This window comes from Cynocephalus volans, chromosome 17 (assembly GCF_027409185.1).
Source record: "Cynocephalus volans isolate mCynVol1 chromosome 17, mCynVol1.pri, whole genome shotgun sequence".
NCBI lineage: Eukaryota > Metazoa > Chordata > Mammalia > Dermoptera > Cynocephalidae > Cynocephalus > Cynocephalus volans.
In genome coordinates, this window is record NC_084476.1 from 34,204,184 (window position 1) to 34,231,609 (window position 27,426).

Below are 27,426 nucleotides of genomic sequence, written 5' to 3' on the forward strand. Positions count from 1 at the left end.
AATAAACTCAATAAAACAACTGGGAGAAAAAGCGTTTCAATTAATAAAAACTAAATAACTTCAAATGCAGCCAGACTCTTAATCTGATTATTTCTGTTGAATAGAATTCAATTCTAGGACAACAGGTATAAAATCAACTAGTAATAACAAAGACAAAAGTTTCAAAGTAAAACCACAAACACAAAAGCAAATGAGTCCTTCTTTAATTGAAGCTTGTGGAATATAAAGTCCTACAGAAACAGTACAGAGAATCTTCTGGAAAACAGGGATCACAACAACCCCTGTGGAGAGGAGGATGAGAGTAATTCATAGCTCATCAAGGCCTCACTCTATCAAGTTCCCAAAGTACCGAGAAGATCTCTTCAACATCTCAGTCCTACTTCCCATCCTCTCCAATCCTGATTTCATTAGAAGACAAAAGGGACTATATTATTTGAAATTATTCTGGCCTCAAGAAATTTAAAGATTTTAAGTACTTGAAAATTCAAAACTTAAATAACTTTAACAAGGAAGCCAACTGACCTTAACAAGTTACTTTGCTAGTAAATGGAAAATGGATTAAATCACCCTGGGCAGAATTTCATTAAGGCTTCAAATCATCCAGGAAAGGGTATCACAATTATACCATTTTATAATCCAAGTTTACAAATAGTTCACTACCCAAGTCAAGAAAAGTTTGTGCCCACAGATAGCTTATTTCTAAAAGGTCACTCCCCCAAAATGGCATGGTTCCAGTCTTTGTTTCCCTTTCCATGTCAAAAATACCAACTTGACTTCTTCGGGAGGAATGGACAATCCAAGATTGTACATTAGGCCCAAAGAAGAAAATGCTGAAAAGTCTAAAAGCAGGAAGTAAATCTGGTAAGGAAGACAAATAAGAGTTATTCATTTCTAATTCATTCTAAAACCCCAAACTTGAATTTACCAGCCCTTTCTCCTAAAGTCACCTAGCTATTAGATAGGAGAGTCTGGACTTCCAAAGTCTATGGAAAAAAGGTAGTTAACCAACAAACTGCCCTGCAGGTGACAGTCAAGGAGAGAAGAGGTAGAGGTTTGGTGGTTAATGAATAAGTGCTTGTCTGGCCAGCTCCTCTTCTTCTCTTGGCTTGGATCAACCAATGTAGATGCGATGGAAATCATTGGCACCAAAAGCAGCATTACACTTGGGACATTTGCGCTGGCGAGTGTCATAGCGTGTCTTCACACACTCAAAGCAGAAAACATGAAAACACTTGGTAAGTACAGCATCCTTTTTACGCATGTTGCAGCATGGACAGGTCAGGCGTGCCTAAAAAGGAAAAAAGTGAGAGTCTGAGCAACCATAAAGGTTCATGATCAAAATGGCTCTCATATATAAGCAAGCAAATAAACAACGAGAAAACTCACAAAGCACTAAGTCTAGAGTACCATTTCCACCTCCCCTCCCCTCCAAATAAACCATTCTTTGGTTTCCTTCTTGTAATGAAGTTCAGTGTTTATTCTCCCAGTCTATCTATAGTCTATTTCAGGCCTTGACAAAAAACACAAAGAAATCACTGAGGCAGTTTTCCTAACCTTATAATCCTTAATCTCCTCCATCAGAATCTCATCACATTTGGGTACATTGTCTGGTTTCTTTGTGGTCTCCAGCTTCCTTCGAAGTCTAGAGATGTCCTCCTGTGGTAGGATAGCATACCCATTAGACACATTTCCCTAGACCAGCCATTTTTGAGAAAAATAGTTACTCCAACTTGAACTTTTTGTTGTGGAAAAAAAGGTTTTTCTCTCCTTTCACGTCCAATTATCTTTTAGGAATGTACAGAATTCCAAGTGGCAAGATATTTTCTTTTGTTTCAGGATAGGTAATCACAATCATATCCCTAAACTGGAAGTGCATCTAACTATTGCCAATTCAGTCCTGTGAAAACACAGTCTAAGACCTTAGACAATAGGTCATTCTCTGTTATGGAAACTAGTTTTAAGATGAAGATAGACTTAAGATAATTTACAGATTTATGAATACGGATAAAAAGACATCATGCAAAACAGCTAACATGACAAAAATAGAGAGATTGTAGGAGAACTTTAAAATACCTTAATGTTGCTATGCTGCTATTTCTTTAACAATTCACTAATTCGTTCACTTAATAAATATTTATTTCATGCTTTCTAGATGCTAAGCACCATAATAGGCTTTGGGGATATGGCAGTGAAGAAAACGGATTTGGTCTTCTCTCAAAGAACTTACAGTCTAGTAGGAAATAACATGCGTTAGACTAATGACTCTTTCCATCATATGAGTCACTTTAGACCTCAGAAAATACCTAAAAGGTGAACTGTAAAGGAAAGACAACTGCTCTTACCTGGGCTCGTTTGAAATTGAACATGTCCTTTTCTTTGGTGACACTGTTCTCCACAATCTCATCCTGAAAATCATGCAGTTTCTTCTGAGCCAACTCCAATTGCGCTTTGAGGTCATCTGCAAGCTGGGCTGCCTCCATTGCCTAGTGGAATGTATAAGTACCATCATTATCATCTCTTACTTCCAGTGAGGAAAATGTTAATCCAAGTTCACAGAATAAAGTGGGCCCATAATTTAACCAGTGTCATACTTATGTTTTCCTCTGAGACTAATTGTCACTTTAGATTACAGAGTAATCCATCATACCTTGCGTTTATTCATCTCTAAGGCTTGGGTCCTAAGACCCAGCTCCTTCTCCCCTGTGCCAATGTTGCTCTGTAACAGATGCTCCTTCTCTTCTAGTTTCCTTACTACCTGTAACTGGGCATCAACCTTTGAAGAAGAAAATCAGATTTTAACACAAACAGGAAGAAAAAAAAATAAAACTGACCATGCTCTGGTTAATCCAGAGGCCCACAAAATGCAAGGGTATTTCAAAACATTTGAGGAAAACTAGAATTAAAAGATATTAGGAATCTTTCTGTGAACTTTTTGAAATACCCTCATATAATATGTCAGAAATCTCAAACTATTACTGATTTTACCCATGAACTCTTGAAAATGCATGCAAGACTATGATAATTAAAAGCTTTGCTTTTAATATAAAATATCGTTGAAGATTCAGATAAGAGTCTGAGAAACCACTGAAAAGATTCTTCTCCAAAATGCCAGAAATGGAGGAAATTACAATTACAGATATTTACCTTCTCTTCCATACTAATCCTCCAAACCTGGCAATTCATACTAGAACATATAAATTATGGCTGAAACAAAAAGTCTAAGTATATCTCCTTCAGAATGACTACAGGTTCTAATCTTTTTTTGAAATTGATGCACAAAGTAGAATAAAATAATGTTAAAGGGTAAAGAGTATAATATCATACCCTCTTCCTGACCCCTTACCCACAAACTCTCATCCCAATATCCAGAGCTAACCAGGTGACAACTCTTTCAGTTTATTATGCAGCCTTCCAGAAATTTAAAAAGTACACAGCACATGCGCACACACACACACACACATTTTAAAAAAAAGAAGAAAAACAAATTACCTAATATATTTTAGAAATGTTTCCATATTAACAGATTCATATTTGTTTTAACTGCTACACTGTACTCCTTTGTAGGGATGTATAATTTATTTACTAGTACCCTAATAATGGACATTTAGTTTTCATATTTTTTTCCTACCACAAAAATCATTCTTTTACATGTGTCTTCATGCAGAAAGCACCCCACACTTCAAGAGAAAGCTCTATTCATCCCAAGTACCTGAGTCTTCAGAGTCAAAACTTGGTCTGCCAGCTCCTCTTTCTCTTCTTTAAGTAACTTATGGATCTGATTTGATTTGATACGCTCTGACATGAGTTTGAAATTTGCATCATCCTTCTCTCGCAACTGCTGCATCAAACGGATATTTTGCTCCTGCATGTCTTCAAAGGCCTGGCCTGTGACATCCATCTCAGAAAGGAGAGCTTCTTCTTCCTATAATAAGGAGAAAAAGCTTTCATATTAGTAGAATCTTCTAACTCCAAAGAATGAGCACTGGAAACTAAACTTTCCCACTGTTCATTTAGATTTAAATTAACTTGGTGACAGAGAGAGACTTAGTTTTAAGAAGCTTAGTTTTGTCACTAGGTTAGCCCTAGGAATACAGAAGAAGCCCTGTTACCTGAAGTCACTGGCAATGATTGTTGGTCTGACACCCATTAGGTGATCCACACTCTAAGTCAGTTAAAACAGACAATAATTATAAATACCTTAATCTAGCAAACTGATCAAGCAATAGTTAGTTAAGAAAACTTCTAAATAAAACTTCACATTTTCTCATACTTTTCCACAGTTATAATATTGAATTTAATCTACAGACTTTCCAGCACATGCAAATATCCAAAGTTCCATAACAATCTGACAGGTGGTGAATGGTACCTATCAAAAGCTTTAATTTATATTTGCCTTATTATAAGTGAGACTGAGCATCTTTTCATATGTTTAAGAGCCATTTGTATTCTTTTCCAAAAACTATCCATATCTTTTGCCTATTGTTCTATTGGGTTGTTGGGTTTTTTCCCCATCATTTTTTAGAGTTTTACATGTATCAGAAAGATAGCCCTTTTTTGATAAAAGTTAAAAATATTTTTTCTTTTTTCTCATTTAATCTCATTTAATTTTGCTGACAGTGTTCTTTGCTATCTGGAAGCTTTGTGTCTTTTTTTTTTTTTTTTTTACATAACTCAAAATTATCATTCTTTCATGTTTTCCAGCCTTTTAGTAACAGAAAGTCTTTTCCACTCCAAATTTGTAAAGAAATGTACCTGTTTTCTCCTAACTTTTTGATAGATTTATTTTTTTAATATCATATCTATGATCCATTTGAAAATCATCCTGGTATAGAGTGCCCAAGTGTGTATCCAACATTTTTCTAATATTTTTTTATTTCTGTCCCACCATATTTAATAGTCTTCCCTTTCCCCACTGACTTAAAATGATATTAAATGATAAAATGATACTAAAGTAGTACATATTAAATACACATGTGTCCTTTAGTCTATCTCTGGATTTTCTATTCATTTGTAATAGTCTGTCTAACAGTCCCAAGCTATTTTACCAACTAGAACTTTGTTTTAACATCTGGAAGAAACTCAGTTGCTTCTAGTTTACTTTTCCATATGTACTTTAAAATCAGTTTGTCTAGTAACAAAATAAACAAATACAAAACAAAAAAAGACCACAGTTGATCCTTGAACAACCAGATGGTTACAGGCACTGAACCCCATGTAGTTGAAAGTCCCCGTACAACTTTCCCCCAGGTTTGAGCCACACCATACTGCAGGCCCTCATCCCCACTAGGGGCACTGCATCATTACTTAAGTAATAGTTAAGTAGTTGCCTTTTAATAGCCTACAGTTAGGTAGGCTACTTAACTGTTTGGTTAGGTGTGTCATGCAACCAGGACACACCTAACCAAAAAATTTTCCAATATACTTATTGAAAAAAATCTGCATGTAAGTGGACCCATGCAGTTCAAACCAGTGTTGTTCAAGGGTTTGATATATTTTTATTGGGATCACATTAAATTTACATATTAGAAAGAATTAGCATCTTTAAGATAGTAAGTCATCCTACACAATAACATAGTGTGTCTTTCCTTCCACTTGTTCTAGAACCTATAGTAGTACAAGTTCTTGACAATTATTTTAAAAAGAGAGAAAGTGAGAAAAATGGCAATCACAAGATTTAACAAAGGCCAAAATTCCACTTTTGCAAAAAGAATATGTATAGGAACTAATGAAGTTCCTCTTTTTGAGGCATTTGATGATTAAGTTACCATTAAAACTACTTCATCTCATTGTCATTTTGCTATTTCTTAGACACAGTGAAGGTGCTCCTAACAGTGAACATATAAATGGTTCTTCCAATCACTTTTGGTATGTTTATTATTAAATGTTAATAAAAATCCACTGGGAATTCAAAATAAAGAAATGCATGTTCACCAGGAGAAGGGGAATAGTCTTTATAATTCTATGATCCAGAAACAACCATAGTTAACATATTGGTTATTTATTTATAACCTATTTGGGGGACGTAGTTTCTTAGTTTCATATATTTGTAATCATAATGTGCCTAAAATCTTGTATCTTTTTTTTTTTCATTTTATATTCACTATATACCCTGATTTCAGGTCAACAGAGAAAGGACAGATCCTCAATAAATAATATTTGAACAACTGACTATCCATTTGAAAATAAATGTAAATTTCCTGCTTCACAGATACACAAAACTAAATAATGGAAGGATGAAAGACTTCAGTGTAAAAACAAAAAAAAAAGGAGAAAAAAAATATTAACAAGAACAGTAAAAGACTAGAATGAAAGAACAAATTTCACTGGCAGCAACTTACCTGTCAAGTGACATTTACTTGCCAAGTCAATTAAACACAGAAAGTGTGCCCACCTGCTTGGCCATGGCCAGCTTCTTCTGCAGGTATTCTATCTGTTCCTCTACTGCTCGGATCTTCCTCAAGGCATCCTCATCAGCCATTTTCTTGTTCTCTTTCTTCTCCTTATCCTCTAGATCCTTGAGTCTTTGCCTTAGATCTTCCAACTATAGGAGAAAAGGATTACACAAGACAAAGGATAGTTGTAATACATTTTTGAAAATCAACTAATACCGTGCACAGATGGAGGACCCATAACACTTTTACAGAATCAAGGAACAAGATAAATGATATGCCAATACGCCACATCACAACACTGTTTTAACATCAGGGTCCATTGCAATGTTACATGCTTCTATGAGCAACATTTTTGAGGAATGCACATGTACTTGTCTTTAGAATAGTCATTCTCACTCTTTTTTCTAGGACCCCAAATTTTCAGAGCACAAGACATTCCTCCCAAAAGTAATAAGGAAAAATGAGTCACTGCAGCATTACTTTATATGGGTAAAGCAGGGAATAAAAAGTTTGAAAAGGCTACTCCTTTTCCCAGTAATTCAGATCTATTTCGCCACCTTGCAGAGAATCTGAAAATCTCTACTTTAAATGGCAGAAAATGTTACTGAGTTAAACACTACCTTTAAAGATAAAGGAAGAAACTACACCTTGAGAATTATGAAGGAATAAGTCACAAATGAAGAATTTTACCAGAATGACAGGTAATGGCAGACTAAATTACCTCTGTCTTAGACTTCTTCTCAGCTGCCATCAGCTGAACTTTGTCTCTCTGTTCCTTTGGGGCAGAGCGGTACATATCTAGCAATAGTTTCATCTCCTTTTGGCTCTCCTGTGCCTTCCTATGACAGAGGTGGTAGGAGGAGAGGGATGATGTAATGAGAAAATAAATGGCATTAGAAAAAGGACATTTTGAATTGAACAGAATATTTTAAAAGAGTTTTATTTTATACTTTATATGACAAATTTTGCACATACTATCAAGAGACTTCTGTATATACTCTGAAAGTACAACAAAATAAGCTATATAATGAATCATTTCTCTCTTCAGACAAAGTTCTCTAACATAAAGTTATAAAATAAACATTTGTAGCACTTATTACACAGGCAAATTTCTGTGGCCCCACAGAAATGATTCTCTTAGAATCTGAGATTCAGTAGGTCTGGGATTGTATCCAGGAATGTATCTAAACAAGTCACTCAGATAATTCTGATGCCATACTTGCAAAAAAAAAGTTTTGCCTTAAAGAGATCAAGAGGGAGGAAAAAAAGGGAAATATTTGAAAGTTTAAGATATACTGCTAATCCTAGATTTGATAGCTGAATGATTAGCCATCAGCTGAAGACTAAAGCTGCATCTCTTCATAAATTATTAAACCTCTTAACTATACTTTTATATACCAAAGGAGTTCAAGCATTTTCAGCACGGTAATCTCTCAAATCCAAACACCAACAAAGGGTCAGCCATGAAAAATGGAGTGCAAGAAGTAACCAGTTCTCCCAGAGATGTTATCGATTATGCAAGAGGAGAAGGGGCAACACGTGAGGTTATGACAAAGATAATGTTTCATTGGGTTAAAGGTCTATCTTAATGTTTAAATGTCTGTAGGCGTAAACTTCCTAAGAAATCTCTTAAAATGATCTGGCATATTTATTAACTAATTAACTGTCAGGCAAACATACCAGATATTGCTCAAATTACAGTGATACATACTCCCCTTAGTATAATTTAAATTACAATTAATGCCAGAATCTGTCCAACTCCAATAAAGAGAAGTAGTTAATTTCTAATAATTCTCAGAGTGTTAAATTGATCATAATATCCCTTCCCTTAATTTGGATTCATGAAGAATAATGCTACAACCTCTGGGTTTACTGATAAACTGAATAAGACTACACACTAGCCATGCAGGCCATTTTGGCTATCTTGATCAAGAGCTGAGACCCCCATTAACTGTACATTTAGTTACACCTAAATTCGACAATGATCAGAGAAGCCATGCCATACACCAAACATTTCATGAATGATGTCCTAATCTTAGCTTTTGAGTCAGAAGCAGTTACTCTAAATGTTTCTTACTTGAGTTCAATCTTCAATTGTTTGATAATTTCTGCTTCCTTTTTCCTTGCATCATCATGTTTCCCTTTCTCTTTATCCTTAGCAGAATCTCTCTCTTTTTCTGATTCTTTTAGTTTCTGTTTTTCTCGTTCTCTCTCCTTTTCCTTCTCCCGTTCTCTTTCTCGCTCCCTCTCTTTCTCCCTCCTTTCTCGTTCTCGCTCTTCCTCATCCCGTTTGGACTTAATTTCATTGGCATCATCCTGAGATGCCTTTGACGCTGAGGACTGGGAGGATAAGTCCTCAGAATCTTGCTTCAGCTCTGCAGGCTCATCCTTGGGGTCCTCGGTGCTAGACTGAGACTGCAGGAGGGCACTGCCACTGCGTAGACGTGTCTGGAAGAACAAAGAAAGGGAAGAAGCATGTCACTTATAGTAACAACATTCCTTACCTCACTCAAAAATAGCTTTAAAAACTTAATAGCAAGTAACACTTATTCTATTGCTCCTGGTTACCTTGTTCAGATCAGACTGGGCTTCTCTCAATTTCCGCTTATACCTTAGGACCTCTCCTTTCAGCTGGTGATTGTGATTCTGGAGGCTACTGATGAGATGGCGCATCTCCCGGTTTATGGGGCCTTAAATACAGCAACAGCAACATTATGAGGAACTGTGATAAGGACAAAGGCACAAGGAGAAAGTGCAGAACACATCACGAACCTCTGAGAAATAAGAATTATCAAAAGAAAGATTCCTTCTCAGATTATGAAAACAAAACTGGTCAACTTGAGTTAGAAAACAAACACCTAGGCTGTGAATCAAAATGAATTACAGGATTGACTCAAGGTATCCAGGACTACTGAATTCAAATTAGTCTTAGCAAACCCTGGGGACTGTGCTATGTCTTTCAAGGAAGGCATCCACAGCAGACAAACTGCAGGGTGGAGTAAGAATAATTATACCTGCTTGTTCATTGGCAGCAAGTGTCTGCTCAAATTCTATCCTCAGCATTTCATACTCCTTGCGGACCTGGGCCAGTGTATCTTCAAGCTGGATCACTTCAGTCCTCAGCTTCTTATGAAGACTAACCTCATCTCGCTATACACAGAAAAACATACCAATCAAAAATTCTTATCAAAATGTGAAAATATCATCACATTCTATTATTCTGTCTCCTGAATTTGATCTATCAGGATCTGAAAAGAAAAAAAGAAAATGCGAAGAAAAGAATGGATTACTCTGAAAATTGTCACTTCAATTAATACTTGATGGACACCAGATAGCTTCAAAACACTGATTTGGAAACTGCAGGATACTGAAGAAATAAAGGAAATGGCCCCCAACTCTGATAATATTACCATTTAGTTGGAGAGCTAAACCATAAAACAGTAAATAGGCATATGTAAAGTAGTATTCAATTCATTTGGCCAGCATATATCAAAAGACAAACTACTGTAAACATTACCTTAAGGACTTTGGAAGATACAGAAGTGAACAAATGAATAAAAGTTTCTGCCTTTAAAAGAAAATTATCTACAGGTGCCATTATATGCTATAATGGCATGTAAGCAGTGATGCAGCTTCTACCCACTACTTTCCCCCATATGCATAGCTCCAGCCATACTCAACAATTTGTCACTCTCTCTTGCATTTTTATACATACTGTTCTCACTGCCAGGAATATCTTTCTCCTACTTTTAACTACCAGTAAACTTGAATTTATCCTCAAGACTCACACTTCACTTTCTCAAGTGGAATCAGGAAGGTTCCACAGTCAGATCCAATGCTGTCTCCTCTACCACTGTATCTTCTGGACATGTCACTATTGCACCATTCTGTACTCTCATAGATACTATTTTCCCACTAGACTTTCAGACCCTTGAGAGCAGGAATTCTGTTTTCTCATCTTCATCTGTCCACCATCTATCAGAGTAGAGACCTACAGCCACTCTATAAATGTTTGCTGAATAAATGAGAAATTAATTGTATGTGGGAGAATAAAATTGTAAAACTTGTGAGATAGAAAAGATTATATACAGAAGACAAAGCAAGGTTGCTACCTCAATGAGTTCAATTTGACGCTGATGGGTTCCCCTGGTGCCATGAAGCAGGGTCCGAGCCTCATCCAGGTGTGCTTTCAACTGCAGGCTCTCATTGTACAGGACGGAGAACTGTGACTGCATGCAGCGATATTCTGGAGTTTCCTTAACCACTTCCTCCACTGCACTCCGCAATTCCACCTTAAGAAAGTCCACAGAAAAGAAATGTCAGAAGCAGAAGCAAGCATCTGTGCCCCAGATGAAAGACAGCAAATAAAATCTTGAACTCACTGATATCCTGCACAACTGAAACAATCTTTATGAAGATTATGAAGTCTATCTACCCACTCCTCTAGTTATGTAGAATCTACCCCAAATTAAATTAGACCACCCAAGAGGTGGTTCCTGGATACACTGTATTCCCCCTCAACCCGCAGAACTGTTTTGATAGTGTTTTATATTATGTGTCACTCTAGATTTTACATTATGTGTTTTATACTAAGGACACTGGAAGAGCCACTAGAAGAGCCCTACGAAATTTGTCAGGATGCTTATTTTAAAAATATAGTTGAGGACCTCAGCCATGAACTTATTCTCTTTATTAAGTCACAGAGAAAAATATTTTTGACATGGTATCAAAAACAGTTATACTTTGCCTAAGCAACTGTTTAATTACTGAAACGTGTTAACTGATTTAACTTAGGTAGTTTTTTTTGTTTTGATTCTTCAATTCAAACATCTTTATTCTTATTTATTTACCTAGAAACAAGTCAAATTATAAAATATAGGTGGCTATGGTTGAAAGAGGGTTGAGGAAGACTTTCAGAATCTACTTTCTTCCCCTAAGGACCTGAGGAGAATATTCTTCTGGGTAGGTTTAAAAACCAGTAGGATCATTGATCATGCTTCCTTCTATTTTGGCAGCAAGGAAACTGCAGAGCCAAATTTGTGGCCCACCTTTGGCGATTACTGAGATGTGAGTGGCCTACCCTCCCACAGTATATACATGCTCCTTGTATACATTTTCTATACAAGCCCTGTTTTTTAAATCCATTTTGGATCCTCACTCTAGTTTACCCTACTCATTTTTCTCAACAACTCCTAAGTTAAAGCACATTGATTTAAGTCTATGTATCTTTACAGGTTGCTTTAAATCCTTTTCAGAACATGGCAGGGTACAGATAATAAGTACATATATATGTAAATTAGTAGATACACCAACAAAACTTAAATTTTTCTTTTGCCCTCCCAGCTTTATTAAGGTGTAATCAACCAATAAAAATTGTACATATTTAAGGCATACAACATGATGTCCTGATATAAGTATATACTGTGAAATGATTACCACAATCAAATTAATTAACCAATCTATCATCTCATAGATACCGTTTTTTTTGTAATAAGAACATTTAAGATCTATTTCCTTAGCATATTTTAAGTACACAATATACTAACTATAGTCACTAGGCTGCACATCAGAACTCCAGAACTTATTCATCTTGCATAACTGGAGCTCTGTACCCTTTGACCAACATCCCCCCATTTTCCCCACCTCTTCCCTATTCTTGGTAACTATCATTCTAGTCTCTACTTCTATGAGTTTGACTTTTCCAGATCTCACATGTAAGTGAGATCATACAGTGTTCTCCTTCTGTGCCTGGCTTATTTGACTTAGCATAATGTCCTGCAGGCATACCTATGTTATTGCAAATAACAGGATTTACTTCATTTTTTGAGACCGAATTGTATACAACTGTGTATACACACACACACACGCATGCACGCACATACACATACACACAGCCCTCTGTATCCATGAGTTCCACACCCACAGATTCAACCAATCATGGATTGAAAATATTTTGGGGAAAAAAAAAAGCAATAAAAAATAATACAAATATATAAAACAATACAGTCTAACAACTATTTATGTAGCATTTACATTGTATTAGGTATTATCAGAAATTTAGAGATGACTTAAAATATACAGGAGAATGTATATAGGTGATATGCAAATACCACGCCATTTTATACAAAGGACTTGAACATCTGTGGATTTTGGAATGTGGGAGGGGGGTCCTGGAACCAACTCTCCACTGATATCAGGTGGCAACTGTACCACATTTTCTTTATCCATTCAGTGTACAGATCTTTCACCTCCTTGATTAAATTTATTCCTAAGTATTTTTTTAATGCTATTATAAACAGGTTTGTTTTCTAAATTTCTCTTTTGTATAGTTTGCTGTTAGTATATAGAAACACACTGTATCCTGCAACTTTACTGAGTTCATTTATAGTTCTAACAGTTTTTTGGTGGAGTCTTTAGGGCTTTCTATATATAAGATCATGTCATCTGCAAACAGAGACAACTTTACTTCTTCCTTTCTGACAGAGATGCCTTTTATTTTTTTCTTGCCTAATTGCCCTGGTAAGAACTTCCAGTTCTGTGATGACTAGAAGTGGCAAGAGTGGGCATCCTCATCTTGTTTCTGATTTTAGAAGAAAAGCTTTCAACTTTTCACCATTGAGTATGATGTTAGCTGTGGGCTGGTCATATATGGTCTTAATTATGTTGAGGGCCATTTCTTGTACAACTAATTTGTTAAGAGTTTTTATCATAAAAGGATGTTGACTTTCATCTACATTTTTCTTTTCTCTCACAAATTACGCAGGTTCACAAGTATGTACCTAAGTTGATCAGCAAAAAGTGATTTTACTGCCCTTCAGAGATGTATCTCCTACCTTCAGTTTTTCATTTTGTGTAGTGACCTCCTCAAAGTCTTGCTGAAGTTTCTCCAGCTCACAGAGACGGTTCTGAGCCAACTCTTTATTCTCCTCAAGCTCTGCATTCATTTCCTCAAACTGGAGAAAAGCAGAAAATTAACAAAATAAGAGGGAAAAAAAGAATTCTTAAATTATTCCTATTTCTTTCTTTTTTTTTTTTGTGACCGGTAAGGGGATCGTAACCCTTGGCCTGGTGTTGCCCGCACCGCGCTCAAATTATTCCTATTTCTAAGCCTCCCATATTCACTGATCCATTCTCCTAGCAAAATTCCACTTTGCCGCTTATAAACCCAATCCAAAGTACCTAGGCACAAAGCCTAATACCAGGTCAAAAAATGGGTCTTGAGATAAAAAATAAACTAAAACAATAAAAATAAAACATAATTTTTAAAATGGGTCTTGAGTAGGTCACTGATTTTACCTTCCGGGCATTGATAGTGATTGTGCCACCATAGAGACTGCTCCCTGCTCCATACACCTTATAACCTTTTGAATTCACCTACAGAGAAGATAAAGATTCTTTAGAGAGAGACCCTAAGATTTTAGTCTATAACCAATGTACTTTCAAAGAATCAGTTTTCTCCCCAAGCACCACTACCCAAGTTGTTCCTTTCTAAGACTCCTTAAAATGACTGTAGTCTACAAGCTATAATAAAACACTGACCCGTTCTAGGACTTCTGCTAAGTGTCGGTTGAGTCGCTGTTCTCTCTTTCGAATTTTGTCAATATCCCATTGCAGGTCATCAATCATGGACTCCAGGACAGACACTCGTGACTCAGCTGTCTCCACTTTACTCTGCAACTTGGAGAACTATATTCCAAAGACAAGCATTCAGAAAAATGTAGCAAAAAGAAGACCAAGTAAGAAAAGGAATGTCGTACATCACTAGCTTAAGTTCCAAATCCCATAAAGTTAACACTTGCTTGTATATAATTGTAGAAAAGATTTAAATAAAAAATGCTTCATCCTCTTCCCAATGCATGAGTATAATAATGAAATCATAGATCCTTTTAACAGTTCTGGGTCAGTTACAATCATGATAACTGGAAGTCTATAAGAACACACAAGGGAAAAACCACTTAAGATTCAATAATTTTCCTAACTCTGAAAAAAGTATCATTTCCCTAGACAGACCACAAATCCATCAGAAAATGTGTAGTTTTTATGAGACAAAAAATAATATCCTTCATTTTATCAATTATTTTAGAAGATAAAAAGAAAAGACTACTACTATCTTTACCCCTAACTCTCTCCTCATTCCTGCAAACAATAATGCATATAGAATATTAGAAAAACTTCCATTCTCCTTTTTAAGCTGACCCCAGAGCAATCTAGAGTCAGACACAAGATACTAAAACCTTTATCGTTCTGTTTACTTAGGTAGGATACACCAGCTAACATAATTTAGTATTTTAATTACAAAATGGTTACATATTCACATTAATCTACGCATACCCTTTGTGTTGGTTTTTAAACATGGCCCCCAAATTCTTTGACAGTCCTCCCATCAAGAGGTGGGGTCTTTGTTCCCTCCTCTTGAATTTGGGTAAACTTTAATGATCCAGTGGAAGTGACACTAGATAACTTCAAGGCTATGCAGAAAGGCCATGCAGGTTCTGTATGGTGTTCCTGGGATACTCATTGGAAGAAGTCAGCCACCATGCAAGAAGTTCAACCACCCTGAGACTGCCATGCTGTAGAGGCGACCTGCAGGCATTCCAGTTGACAACTAGGGTGAGCTCCCAGCTGACAGGTAGCATCAACAGCCAGCCATGAGAACCATCTCAGACACCAATCCAGTTGAGCAGAACAATGTGCCCTCTAACTTAGTAATGCTAATTGAGATTTGGAAAAGAGCTAAAAAAAGAAGATCTTTCTATCTTGGGAGCACCATGTTTACATCTTAAAACATGACAGAAGGTTATCCTATTTTCTTATACACTCCAATTTATTTATAAGTGCTGCTGATCTCTAACCCCGTTAAATGTCCATGAGAATCCACATATATTAATAAACTCCTCAGATGATTCTCATGCAACCAGCCCAGCATGGGCCTTAACATTGGAGTTGAGGAAACAAGAGCATATGAAGAACATGGGCTTTGAAGTTAAACAGACCTATACTCAAAACATATCTTAATCACTGCAAGAATGCTGGTCAGAACTCACTCCATCCTCATGGCCTTCAGAGCTATGGCTTCAGTAGTTACAATTTTTCCCTTGCACAAGTCGCTTAGCAATTGAGGGAGGACAAGAACAGAACACTATGCTTATAAGATAAGGAGAGTGACACCAGCAACCCCAAAAATAAGTAACAGGAGGCTGCAGAGCACCTGGGAATCTTGCACTTCTGCAGCCTTTTTCTTTCCGGCATACCTCCACTTTTGTCTCTAAGTCCCTTAAAGCCTCAACTATCCCACTACCCCTCAAGTGCAGAGAAAGCAGCTGCCCGACTCCTGTAAGTAACCACCCACCAATAATAAAAATACTGATAATAAACTCCTTGTAAAACATATGGCGTTGTCTGCTTCATTCTTTGGTCTCAGGATACCTTTGTTTGGTGGCTATTATACTGTTTGGTCACACTCCGACAATCACTTTCTAGCTACGTGCCCTCAAATCAGTCATTAACCTCTTTGAATTTGTTTCCCTAGCAATAAAATGCGAGTTGTTTTACAACTGGAGATAATATTCATGAAGTGCTTAAATGCTAGGCACTAAGTAAACAGTAACTATTGATTAGTAATTTAATAGGTCAAATTTCAATACCGTATCCTTTGAATTAAACCAAAATGATAAGCAGGAGTATCATAAGTCTTATAAGGCCTATCATCAGTTTATCTTGATCATTTTGTGTAATTCATTAAATGCCCAAATCTTGGTATGGTTTGGTCACAGCACTATTTGTGTCCAAGTTTGTACTAAAAACTCACATTCTTTGAATTCCTAGAACATCATCATTGCAGCAGTTCCTACTACCGCATTGTCTGTTGAATTTCTACTAAGCCATTCCTCAGTAACATTGCACATGGTCTTTTACATTTGGGCTAATTCATTAGTTGGGAGTTGGGAGTTTTGCTGTGCTTTGCAAAATCCCATATGATATCATTTACTCCTAAAGACTAAGATCCTAAAATGTCTATTTAAACAGGTATAGTCAAGGGGAAATTCAATTATTTTCTTCTTCCTTTAACCTTTCCTCAGATTTTGCTTTGTCAAAGGTGGCCTACACTGCATGCTCTTCAATATAAAAATAGGCCTTGTAAAGGCCTTTGAATCATTCAAAATTTGGAGTCAACGTCTGCCATGGGCCACTAGAAACAGCCGATCTCTTCTTTCTGGTCAAGTACCTCCTGAGACATGGTGCGATGCTTCTCCTGAAGGAGGTCTGTCAATTCCTGTAGCCTCATATTCTCTTGCGCAAGGAAGGAGTTCAGCTCCTGCACTGCTTCCTCCACTATCAGATTATCTGAGGAAGAAGAACCGTACTTTTAGTTTAGCATCTATAGTGTCAAATTTTAAAACTGTGTATCCCACCAAAGCATTTACAAGCTGTCTCATTTCGTTCTCCTCAGACCTTCAAGAAGTAAGCTGGCTTTTATTATCTCATTTGACAAAATGCCCAGGGGTTAGGTGACTTGCTTAAGGAAATGGGTCAATTTGGAGCCTAGGTCACCTAACTCCCATCCCTTTCTATAAAGCCAAAATGCCTTGAGAAAAGAAATGGGGATTCTATAACTTTATTCATATAAGACACAACCCACCTGAAAAACTGCATTTTAGAACTGAAGACAAGATAGAGGTATCTGGAATCACTGTCAGACATCATAGCAATACTTCTATTTTGTAAGGCTATAACAAATTCCTATTGTTAACTAACACCAACATGACACTTCTCTCTGTTAAGGGAGAGAAAGGGAGCAACAAGCAGAAATTTCCATCTTCTACTAAAGCATCTATAAAATCATGAAGAACAAAGGTAAGAGCATAAAATCACTTGTATTCTGGAATACTATGCTAGGGGCAGTCTGAAATTACTATAAACAAAGCAGGTAGGTAAATCTATAAACTTATCATACCAAGTTAATACATTTAAAATTAGAGTCACAAACACTATATAGCTCAAATCCAAATGTTATTAAATGAAACCAGATACTCTCAGGATATATGTAACCCTTTTTAGAGAGTTAACAGGAAGAAAAATTGTGCTCTCTCATACTACCTCTTCGTATCACTCTTAGAAACTATACAGAATACAGTGGTCATGTGGTGGTTTTCATGGTTTTCAGACAGGATCACCCATTAGTTTCACTTGTGGAACTTTTAAAACAGACATTTCCCTAGGACCCATCCCACACCTACTGAATAAGTATCTCCATGAAGAAGGCCATACAGAGTATGCTCACTCCTAGGTGATTCTGATTCATAACACAAATTAAGAACCAGAGACTGAATTTCAGTCTCCTCAACATCCTAAATACTGAGGATAGGGCCTAGAATACAATAAAACCTCAATAAACATTTAGTGAATTAATAAACAAGCCCGTAAATGCAATTCTTTTACATCAAGGACCAATCATACATGGGGGAAAAATGAGCTTCCAAAAAAGTTATAGTTGTTGCTGTAATTCATACTTAATACATCTTTATCTCTTAGAAAGTTCAGCTTATCAATGGCAATTACCTTTTGTGTTAGAAATAATAATTTAGCTACTTGTAATTTGTAATAAATGTTTTAATTTTTTTAACTTAAACCTGATATTAAGATGCATGCCATCAAAAAGAATACATTTAAAGTACTGTTTAACATACTACTCATTTTAGTTCCTTTTTTAATATAGCAATTATTTCACTTGATATTCATTTATAAAAGCATGTTTAACATTAACACAGTCTTTGCATATACCATATTATCGGCATTACTAGGACTTAACAATACCTTTTAACTATTCAATTACAGCCAAGGGAGAAAGAAGTAACATGCAGCTTGTTTTATGTTAGGTGACAGGGAGGATTCGTATCCATTCATTCTCCACCAACTAAGCACCTATTAGATATCAGATGCAGTGCTAGAAACTGAAGAAACAAAGAAGAGAGAGGCAAGGCACTGCACCAAGAAACAGAATTTAGGGGGAACACACAAGTAGATGTAGTATATGAATATAAAAGTCTGGGAGGACATCAACCACATTGTTTACAATAGTTATCTTTGAGAAGTGAAATGGGAAGACTTTTATAGTCTATTTTTATGTATTTCTGATTTGTATATTTTACGACATATATGTTACCCTAATAATAAAATACAGAAATATACATAGTAACGGAAAAGCAAAAGAAATCCTTGCCTACCAAATTTTCACATGCTACTTTTTAATTCTGTTGATAATTTAGCCCAAGTATCTTTAAAAAAACAAAATAACAGAATAACACAATTCTTACTTGCCCACACAATAGTTCAATCTCCATTATATACAATTTATTTCTTTCAGAAATGAAAAGTTAAACATCTTAATGATAATCAAGGAAATTAAGATACTATAACGAGACATGATTATTTTTGAAAACATGATATTGAGGCATTTATTTGCATTATGAGCAAGAGATTTATGTCACAAATGACTACAGCTGTACAAATATAAATTTCTACACTAACACTGAATAACGTGATTGTTCCAAATAATTTTATTTCAAATAGACACTTTTTCACCCATATAATATTTTCCACTTTGTAGTTTTAAACAGAGATCATCTGATAACTCTAAAACCTGAGCCAACTCTTCTTGAAAACATTAGAGATAACAGAAAAACAAAAAACAAGAATATATTAAAAACTGACTCTTTGAAGTCAATATTCAGTATGTGATTAAAGGAGTTCTTTTGGCTTTTTGGGGGTTTTTTTGGCAGCTGTCCAGTATCAGGATCTGAACCCTTGACTTTGGTGTTATAACGCTGACTCTAGCCAATTGAGCTAACTAGCCAGCCAAAGAAAGGAGATTTTTTATTTTTCATTTTTTTATTTTTTTAAAAGATGACCGGTAATGGGATCTTAACCCCTGACTTGGTGTTATCAGCACCACACTCTCCCAAGTGAGCCACAGTCCAGCCCTAGAAAGGAGATTTTTTTTTTTTTAAACTGGCAATAAAGTATTTATTATCATTAATAAATCGATAGCCTATATATTAATAGCCTATATACACAAATGTTCAAAAATCATAGCTATTTACTAAATAATAAAAATTAATTCTGCTACTTATAAAAGTGACTAATTAACAGAGTATTACAATGGGGTTGATAAAATCTTTCCTCAGCTTCTTAAAGGACTATCACATGGCTCCAAACGTGAAGCATTCATACAATGCTAATATGCCATAGTAATGACATTACTGGTAATGGTGAAGATTAGAATTACAAGGAACTTAATTAAAAGCAAATATGTAAGTTTGCAAACTACAAAGTGGGCATACAAAGGTGAGTTCTTATTCTTTCCCCACCGTTCCCTATTTCCTGGTTCTTGCCTCACCTCCACTGTTTAGCTTCCGGGATAAGAGCTCCACTTTTTCTTGCAATTTATCATAGACAGTGACAATCTGGGACACAGCTCGGCGGGAGGACTCCACACGCTCCTGCAGCTGAGATTCCATCTCTTCACTGGAACTGCTGGCCAAAGTAGCAAGGAAAGAGAAAGCTGGCTCCTGCCCTTCCCCTGAGGATACAGGGGGAAAAAAAAGAAGCCCCCCCAAAAATTATAAAACTGGCAATATCAATATCCATTTTTTTCCTCAAATGGAGAGCCTCAAAGCAAAGCTCTACCTAAAAACCCCCGATGACATGTAGTGATAGAATCTACCACAAATACTCGCCTCTCTCTCGGTCATCTTTCCTTTCCTGATTGCTATCAGAGTCTGGTTCTGGTTCAGGCACAACAAGGGCTTTTCTTTCTGTGAGTAGGTCTCCCAAACCCTGCTCCAGATCGTAACGTTTAAGGATGATACGTATGTTTTCATCAAACTGGAGAAAGGTAGGTACAATTATGAAAAAACAAAAGGGCACATCTCTGGAAATGAAGAATACCAAAGAGAACTGAATTGCTCAGATAAAAATCTGAGCAAATAAATAAGTTAGCTACCTGACTCCAGTACCGGTTGACAATCAATAGTGAGGCATCATCAGTTGCCTGTCGTCGTTCCAGTTTTTCAATGTGCTCACGGAGTTCATCTTCAATGGCCTGCCGTTGATCCAGCATTTCTGCCAGCTTGCGATTTTTGGTTTGCAGTGTTCGAATGTCTAACTCTTCCTGCCCCAGAAAACCAATCTTATTAGTCTCCACAAAGAAATTAGACAAATGAGCTGTTAAAATTCAATGAGCTCACATTAGTCCATTAGTTGTTTCCTATGAATAAAGCTATTCATTAAAAAAAAAACTTTATAACAAATAATCAAATAAAAAGTTGGAGCAGAACAGATAAATTGAGGAATGGGTGTATGATGATGTGAGAAAAGAATGACACATAAATAGACTAGAACCTCAACCTCACCCATCTCACTGTTCTAGTCACATGTACATCCACAAGGTAATACTACTTTGAGGCTCCATCATGCACCTAGATCACCCTCTACTCCAATCAACACTATCATCTATCTCCTAAATAGTGATCTTCATTCATTCAAGACTTTGGCACCTGGGTCCTTCTCTATCCCAGTCCCTGCCAATATATCTGGTGACTTCAATATACATGTGGACAAACTGTCTAATCCTCTAGCATCTAGGCTGTCAATATTTTGAATTCTTTAACTCTAATGATTATCTCCTCCACTGTGCTTCAGCCATGCATGAACTGTGCCACATTTGAAGTCTTAAATTCCAACGTCTTCCCATTCCCTGAATAAAAAAACATCTTTCCAGGTATCGCATGCCCTTACCCCAATATACCAGTTCTTTCACCTCATTTAGATCTCCAGAATTCTGAATTCTCTCCTTTCTCCCTTTTAATCCCCTTGTCTCCACTACCTTCCATATATTGATTGTATCCTATTATATATTCCTTCAAACACCTGGCTATCAGCCTCCTCAATTCTCTGTCCTTAATCCTACCTCTGTGAACAAACTCCAATCTGAATTAATCCAGATATCTGACTATTCCATTCCTATACCCAGTATGCTGACACTTCTGGGTAACGTCATTAAATCAGGGAGACTGGTGCCTTTACAAAATGAATTCCTAACCTGAACAAATCCTATCATTTGTCCTTTAACGAGTAGGTTATCACCTATTCTCTACGGAGGCGATATCAGACTCCACCAAGCCCTGCCCTCTTTCACATCATATTAAGCAGGTGGCTTTACTTCCTATTTCAACAAGAAAATAAAAGCCAAAACATAAGAAGCTCCTCAGTTCCCCATCTCCTTGATCCATACATGCAAGTCACCAACCTATCCACATATTTTTAAAACGCTGACTTGTGCTCAGGATCCCATTCTCTTCTGTTTCTGCAAAAACCTCACTCCATCAGTAACTCCACATCCCTCTCAGTATCTTTAATCTCTCTTTCTAGCTCTTTCCCTAAGATCAGCTGGAGAGGGGCTGGATGGAATATTGCAGGAATTACCTACGAATTAATAAAATGAATATTTTAAAGAACTGTTTATCAGAGCAGAAATTTCTGGTTTTACTTTTATTTTTTCTCTTCCACTTTGGTTAAAACATTCCTGATATGCTAAAGTAGTCAACAGTTTCCCCACGGTACCAGTTGATTAAAACTATTAATAAACTATATCCACGACCTCTTCTCTGAACATTGCCTTTTCGTTCTCACTCTAACTGAAATCTGGGGAAGAACACCGTTTCCCTATAGGCTTCTCCAGTGTTGCCTGTTTCCCTTCCACACTCCCAGAAGCCCTAGGTCTGGAGGCAGAAGGATGTCCTCGTTTTCCATTGCCACTTCCAAGCCATAATCCCACCTTCCTCCCTAAAACCTCCTAGCTTGCAGCTCATACACCACCTACCACCCTGCTTTGTGGAACTCATTTATAAATGCCCAGGTTATTTCCTCACATTTCTGGAAGATTTGGCACCTGGCTTTTTATCATTCCCCCCAATACTACTCCTGTCATAATTTGTAATGATTTCAATTCCTTATAGATGATCTTTCCTGTACCTTTGATCAGCAAGTCATTGACCTCCTCTACACCAATGATCTTATCCTCTACCTCTCAGTCACCAACTCCCACAGTTATTCTTAGTCTCAGTCTTAACTGTACCTGCATGTCCTCTATAAGTTCAATGCCAAACACCCCATTCTCTACATCTACCATGTATTTTTCCAGCTCACTCCCTCCAGTTTCCTGGCTCCAGCAATTCTTCAGCCTCTCCAGGATCTACAGTCCACTGGTCCTATACATTTCCCTGTCCTTCACTCCTTTCACTTCCTTCTTTACTGAACTTAAATTCCATGACCAGTCATTATAATCACTCCCTTTTATATACCTTCTTCTCCTTCCTTTCTCCTTTATCATACCTGTCTGGTAAAAATCCCAATCCTGGTAACAGCCAACTCTCCACCTACTCCAAGCCTAGACCCATGCAACTAAATGTGACTAGAAAAAAATAAAGCACCATGCTGGTCAGTTTCCCTTTAAATTCATGACTGCAAATTCACACAGACCTTCAGTGCTGCCCAGCAACCCTACCACATTTCTCTGACCCATCCTCTCTTCGAGATGACTACTTCATACCTTCTCTTGTCTCTTTCAAACTTCCAAACCTCCAAAACTTCCTCCCCAATCCTCACTCTCATATAAGTCTTGCTTCTGATTTCACTGGAAAAAAATAGAAGCAATCAGAAGAGAACACCCACAACTCCCTCCCATAACCACGGCTATCCAATCCACCTACCTACATCTAAAATCATATCTCTTGCCTTCCTTCTTGTTGCTATGGATAAACTGTCCTTTCTCCTAGTTAAGGCCAATTCCTCTGCTTGTGCATTACATTACATTCCCTCTCACCTACTCAAGGACATCACACCTATAACTGTCCCCTCTTTCTACTATATCATCAATTTTATCCTCTCTACCAAATCATTTCATTCAACAGCTAAACATGCTGTAATATCTCCTACCTTAAAACACAAACAAACAAAAACCTCACATTTCCCCATGGCTACTGCCCCATTTTCTTTGTTCTACTTTACAGCAATACTCCTCCAAAGCATTGTCTTTATCCTCTTTTCCTTTCCTCTCCTTTCACGTTCTCTTAAGCTTAATGCAATCAGGCTTCCATCCCCCCACTCCTCCAACATAGGTCTTGTCAAACCTCCAAAGAACTCTCTTTTGCTAAATATAAGTCCTTCCCTTACTCAATGCAACTGCAAACCCTGATCAACTCCTTGAAACACTTTTTTCATTTGGCTTCTGGGACCCCACTCTCTCTCGTTATCCTGATAACCTCTTAGTCCCTCTTTATCTTTTTGATTAGTCCCTTCTCATCTCCTTGACAGGGAAATGTTACAGTGCCCAGGACTCTGTCCTCAGACCTCTTCTTTATCTATGCTTTTTCCTTAAAAGAGTGTCTCCAGTCTGGATTAAATGGATTTAAACACCATCTATAAAATGATGATTACCAAATATATAGCTTTAGCCCAGACCTTTCTCCAGAGTCCAGGCTACTATCCCAACTGCCTAACCATTCAGAGCCCTAATAAATATCTCAAACTTACATGTCCAAAACCAAATCCCACTCATGATTCACCCTTCACAGCTCCCACATCTGCTCCTCTCAAACTCCTCCCTAGCTCAGTAAGTGGAAAATCCGTTACTTCCAAACTCCTGGGATGATCCTCCCTCCTATCTTTCACATGCTTCATCCAATCCATCAGCAAATCTTGTCAACGCTACCTCCACAGTGGTCCAAGCTACCATGATCCCTCATTAGGATTACTGCAAAGGCCTTCTGTAGCAAACACTTTTGTGTCGTGTCCTGTCAGCCTGCCAGATTTCAGCACAGCAGTGATGGACAGCTCCATTCACACTGCCAGTGTTCCCACAAGCACATTTTGGAGTCTTAGTTTTTCTGTCCCACAATCTCAGCTGGCTCACTACAGCAACATCAAAATGCACAGGAGGAGTTATTGTCTTCAAGGGCAACCTTCAGTCAGTTAGGGCAGGAATCAGTGGATACGTCAGATCCCACTTTTGAAGAGGTGGAGTTGGGGCAGTGAAGGGAGTGAGAAGGAATTGAGAGAACAATTCTGCTAACTGATGATTTTATTCTCCAAATGTAATTCAGAACATGTTATTTCCCTACTTAAGACCTTCCAATGGCTCCTCACTGTCCTCTGGATAAAATCCAAACTGGGAAGTTTGCTGTATGCTTCCCTTAGAGCATGTGCTTATCCTTATGCACAGTACATATCCCACTCTATTATAACAGTCTATTCCCTTGTTAGTTCCACCCTACAAACTGAAGACTGGTGGCTGTCCTCAGTATAAAGCATAGTGTCTGCCAAATAACACATACTCAACTAATATTTATATTTACTAAGTGAATAAATATCTTTGGGGTACATGATATAATGCAGTGCTAACACAAGTACAGTATGGAGTACTAGAACCCCAGACAGCCTCAGAAATAACACTTCAACAACAACTTACTATGAATGTTCCTATTAGTCTCTCTGACTCTGAAAAAAAGTCAATCTCTCTGAACCTCAGCCTCAAAATCAAATAAGTAACAGACATGGTTTTACAGAATCTTGATCTAGATCAAAACCTGTATGCTTTTGATATCTAATCGATATACGACATTACTATAAGCTTTTGGTATATAATACAGTACTCTAAAGAAACTGTCAGCCCCATAACAGCAAGGATAATATCTGTTTTATTCACCATTATTTTATCTAGCCCAATAATAACTATTAGTAGCTGCCATTTACTGAGTACTTACAATGTTAAAGGCAATGTTTGAACCCTTAACAGGTACTCTCACTTTATCCTCACAACAATCTAATGTGGTGGATACTATAATTACATTTTACAAAAAAGGAAACAGAGGTACATGAAAGATAGCACAAGGCCATGCATCTAAAAAGTGGTGCAGGTGAGAGTCAACCCCAGGCAGTCTGGTCTCCGACTTGTACTCTCATCACCCTCTCAATGATTTTGCTATACTGTCTCTCAGAACCTGGCACTGAATTTTCAGTGAATGAAAACTGAATATACATCTTCCCACTGGTAAACACCTATAGTCAATGCTGTATCAGGTACCATACTCCCATACACCCCTTAAAAACAAAGATCAAATGTCAATCTACCTCTCCTCCAGAATGGACTATCATTTCATTTCACCTACTTTTGACCTGTTTTATCTCCCTCTTCTTTTCAAATGACTTCCCATTCCTCCAGAAGGCTCCCATAAGTTTTTAGTTTCAGGCTGCAAATGACAGAACAAAAGCACACTTTCATAGCACTGTTTCCTCATACCGTTGAAGAGACACCCCCAAGCTTAATTGTTTCCACTGTGGTCCCTGAATCTTCAACAGCTGTCTTCTTCTCTGGAGGTATGGATGTTCCAGGCTCTCCAGCTGCTCTTTTATTTCCAATTCCTGACATCTTGGCATAAGATGATAGCTGAATTCCTGCAAGGAAAAGGCAAAAAATGAGATAAGATATGCAAGGAGAATGACGACTGAGAGACCACCTATGATGTAAACACTAGCAATTTTTCTGGCCAACCCTTTCACCTAGACCCATTAACTCCACACCAAGTACACCATCCTCAAATTTCTCTTGAGAAAGAAAAAACCAAACTGTGGAGTAACAGTCAGGGTTGAATTTACACAACTACAGATTTCTAAATAGGATTCTGATAAAAAAATAAGATAATGGAAAAAGGGTGAAGAGGCCAAGAATAAATTTCAGGAATCTCACTTCCTGAAATGCCAAAATCAAAAAAGTACAGTTTGATTAGGACAGAAGTTATACAGTTGAAAGAATCACAGAGGTGATAAAGATCTGGGAAATGTCTAAGTCATTAATACTGGACAAGTCAATTATCATCTCTGAACCTCAGTTTTCTAAACTAGGAATAACAACAGTATATATACTTCCTAGCCTTATTACAAGGAAGAGATGACATAATCATAGAAAGAACTTAGCATAATGCCAGACACTCAGAAACACCAGCTCTTTTTTTTTTTTTTTTTTTTTGGAGACTAGCCGGTATGGGGATCTGAACCCGAAACCTTTGTGTTATAAGGCTGCGCTCTAACCAAATGAGATAACCGGCCAGCCCCTCAGCTCTACTTTTAATGTTTGCAGTTTCTCCCCTATTTCCAAATGCTCTTCCCACTATTTTGTGCAACCTTAGGAACTTAGACCTGGGTGCGAATCCCGGTTCAACCTGTTAGGGAGCCGTGTTGCCTTCAACGAGTTAAGTTCTCCAAGAGCTCCAGTTTCCCATTTACAATGGAGACGAACGTATTTTTCGTCTGTCCTACCTGCCTCCCACGGTTTCGGAACTCAAAGGAAGCAGAATGGAGGCTAAAGCACTTTGGCTACTTTAGGAAGCAATCCCGCCATCGCCGAGACACCAGATTACTTCCAATTCAAGCTCCAGGAGAAGGGTATCGGTGGCAGGAATTTGAGTCCGGGAGAGAGAGGAGACAGGAGCTGGGCAAGCGCCGCAATCCGACTCGCAAAGGGCCAAGGACCGCAGACTCCGGCGCGGTTAAATGCAGGCCCGGGAGATGGGGGCCCCAGAGTCGGAGAAAGCGAAGGTTCCCGAGGGCTCATCCAATACCTTCGCGCCCTACCCTGTGATCTAACCTGGGTTCTTCCAACTCGCGCCGCCCGGAACGGAACTCACGGCAGTTATTCACCACGGTCCGCGGAGCCCTCCCACCTCTCACCCCTGACCCACGCCGAAGACGGAGCGAAGCTTCCGGGAGGCGGGGCCAGGGACAAGAAAAAGGGAAAGGATAGAGGAAGTCGCTTCAACCATGCTCGGTGGACTGCGAGACCCAGCCGGGCGGAAGTGACGTAGGCGCGGGAGCTGAGCGGCCTGAGTAGGCGTCGCTGCTCTAGCAAGGCTTGGTGGGCGTAGCAACCTCTCCTGGCAAAGACCTCCAGGAGTACCCGGATCTCTGACGCCCAACGGAC

General features: G+C 37.8%; 1 protein-coding gene across 2 annotated transcripts; it reads right to left on the reverse strand.

Moving 5' to 3' along the window:
- Positions 1-200: 200 nt before the first annotated feature.
- RNF20 (ring finger protein 20) lies at positions 201-27,182 on the reverse strand. Of its 2 annotated transcripts, none has more exons than XM_063082231.1 (20): positions 27,094-27,182; positions 25,750-25,904; positions 20,395-20,562; positions 20,129-20,276; positions 19,789-19,971; positions 16,618-16,736; positions 13,932-14,078; positions 13,689-13,766; positions 13,226-13,345; positions 10,505-10,684; positions 9,407-9,542; positions 8,961-9,082; positions 8,470-8,840; positions 7,114-7,231; positions 6,392-6,541; positions 3,710-3,922; positions 2,648-2,773; positions 2,343-2,483; positions 1,555-1,656; positions 201-1,288 (listed from the first exon to the last, which is right to left on the reverse strand). In XM_063082231.1, the coding sequence occupies exons 2-20, from the start codon at positions 25,876-25,878 to the stop codon at positions 1,112-1,114; spliced, it is 2,928 nt and encodes a 975-aa protein (XP_062938301.1). In that variant the 5' UTR covers positions 25,879-25,904; positions 27,094-27,182; the 3' UTR covers positions 201-1,111. The 2 variants fall into 2 exon arrangements, with proteins under 2 accessions (XP_062938301.1, XP_062938302.1); XM_063082232.1 differs by lacking the exon at positions 27,094-27,182 and adding an exon at positions 26,766-27,081.
- Positions 27,183-27,426: the final 244 nt, after the last annotated feature.

Excerpts from the sequence above, each read along its gene's own strand:
- RNF20 (XM_063082231.1), bottom strand. The coding sequence starts at position 25,878 with ATGTCAGGAATTGGAAATAAAAGAGCAGCTGGAGAGCCTGGAACATCC. Across the intron at positions 10,685-13,225 it reads CACAAAATGAAAAACTGAAG|GTGGAATTGCGGAGTGCAGT; the intron begins GTAGGAGATACA and ends GACTTTCTTAAG. Across the intron at positions 1,289-1,554 it reads AGGAGATTAAGGATTATAAG|GCACGCCTGACCTGTCCATG; the intron begins GTTAGGAAAACT and ends TTTCCTTTTTAG.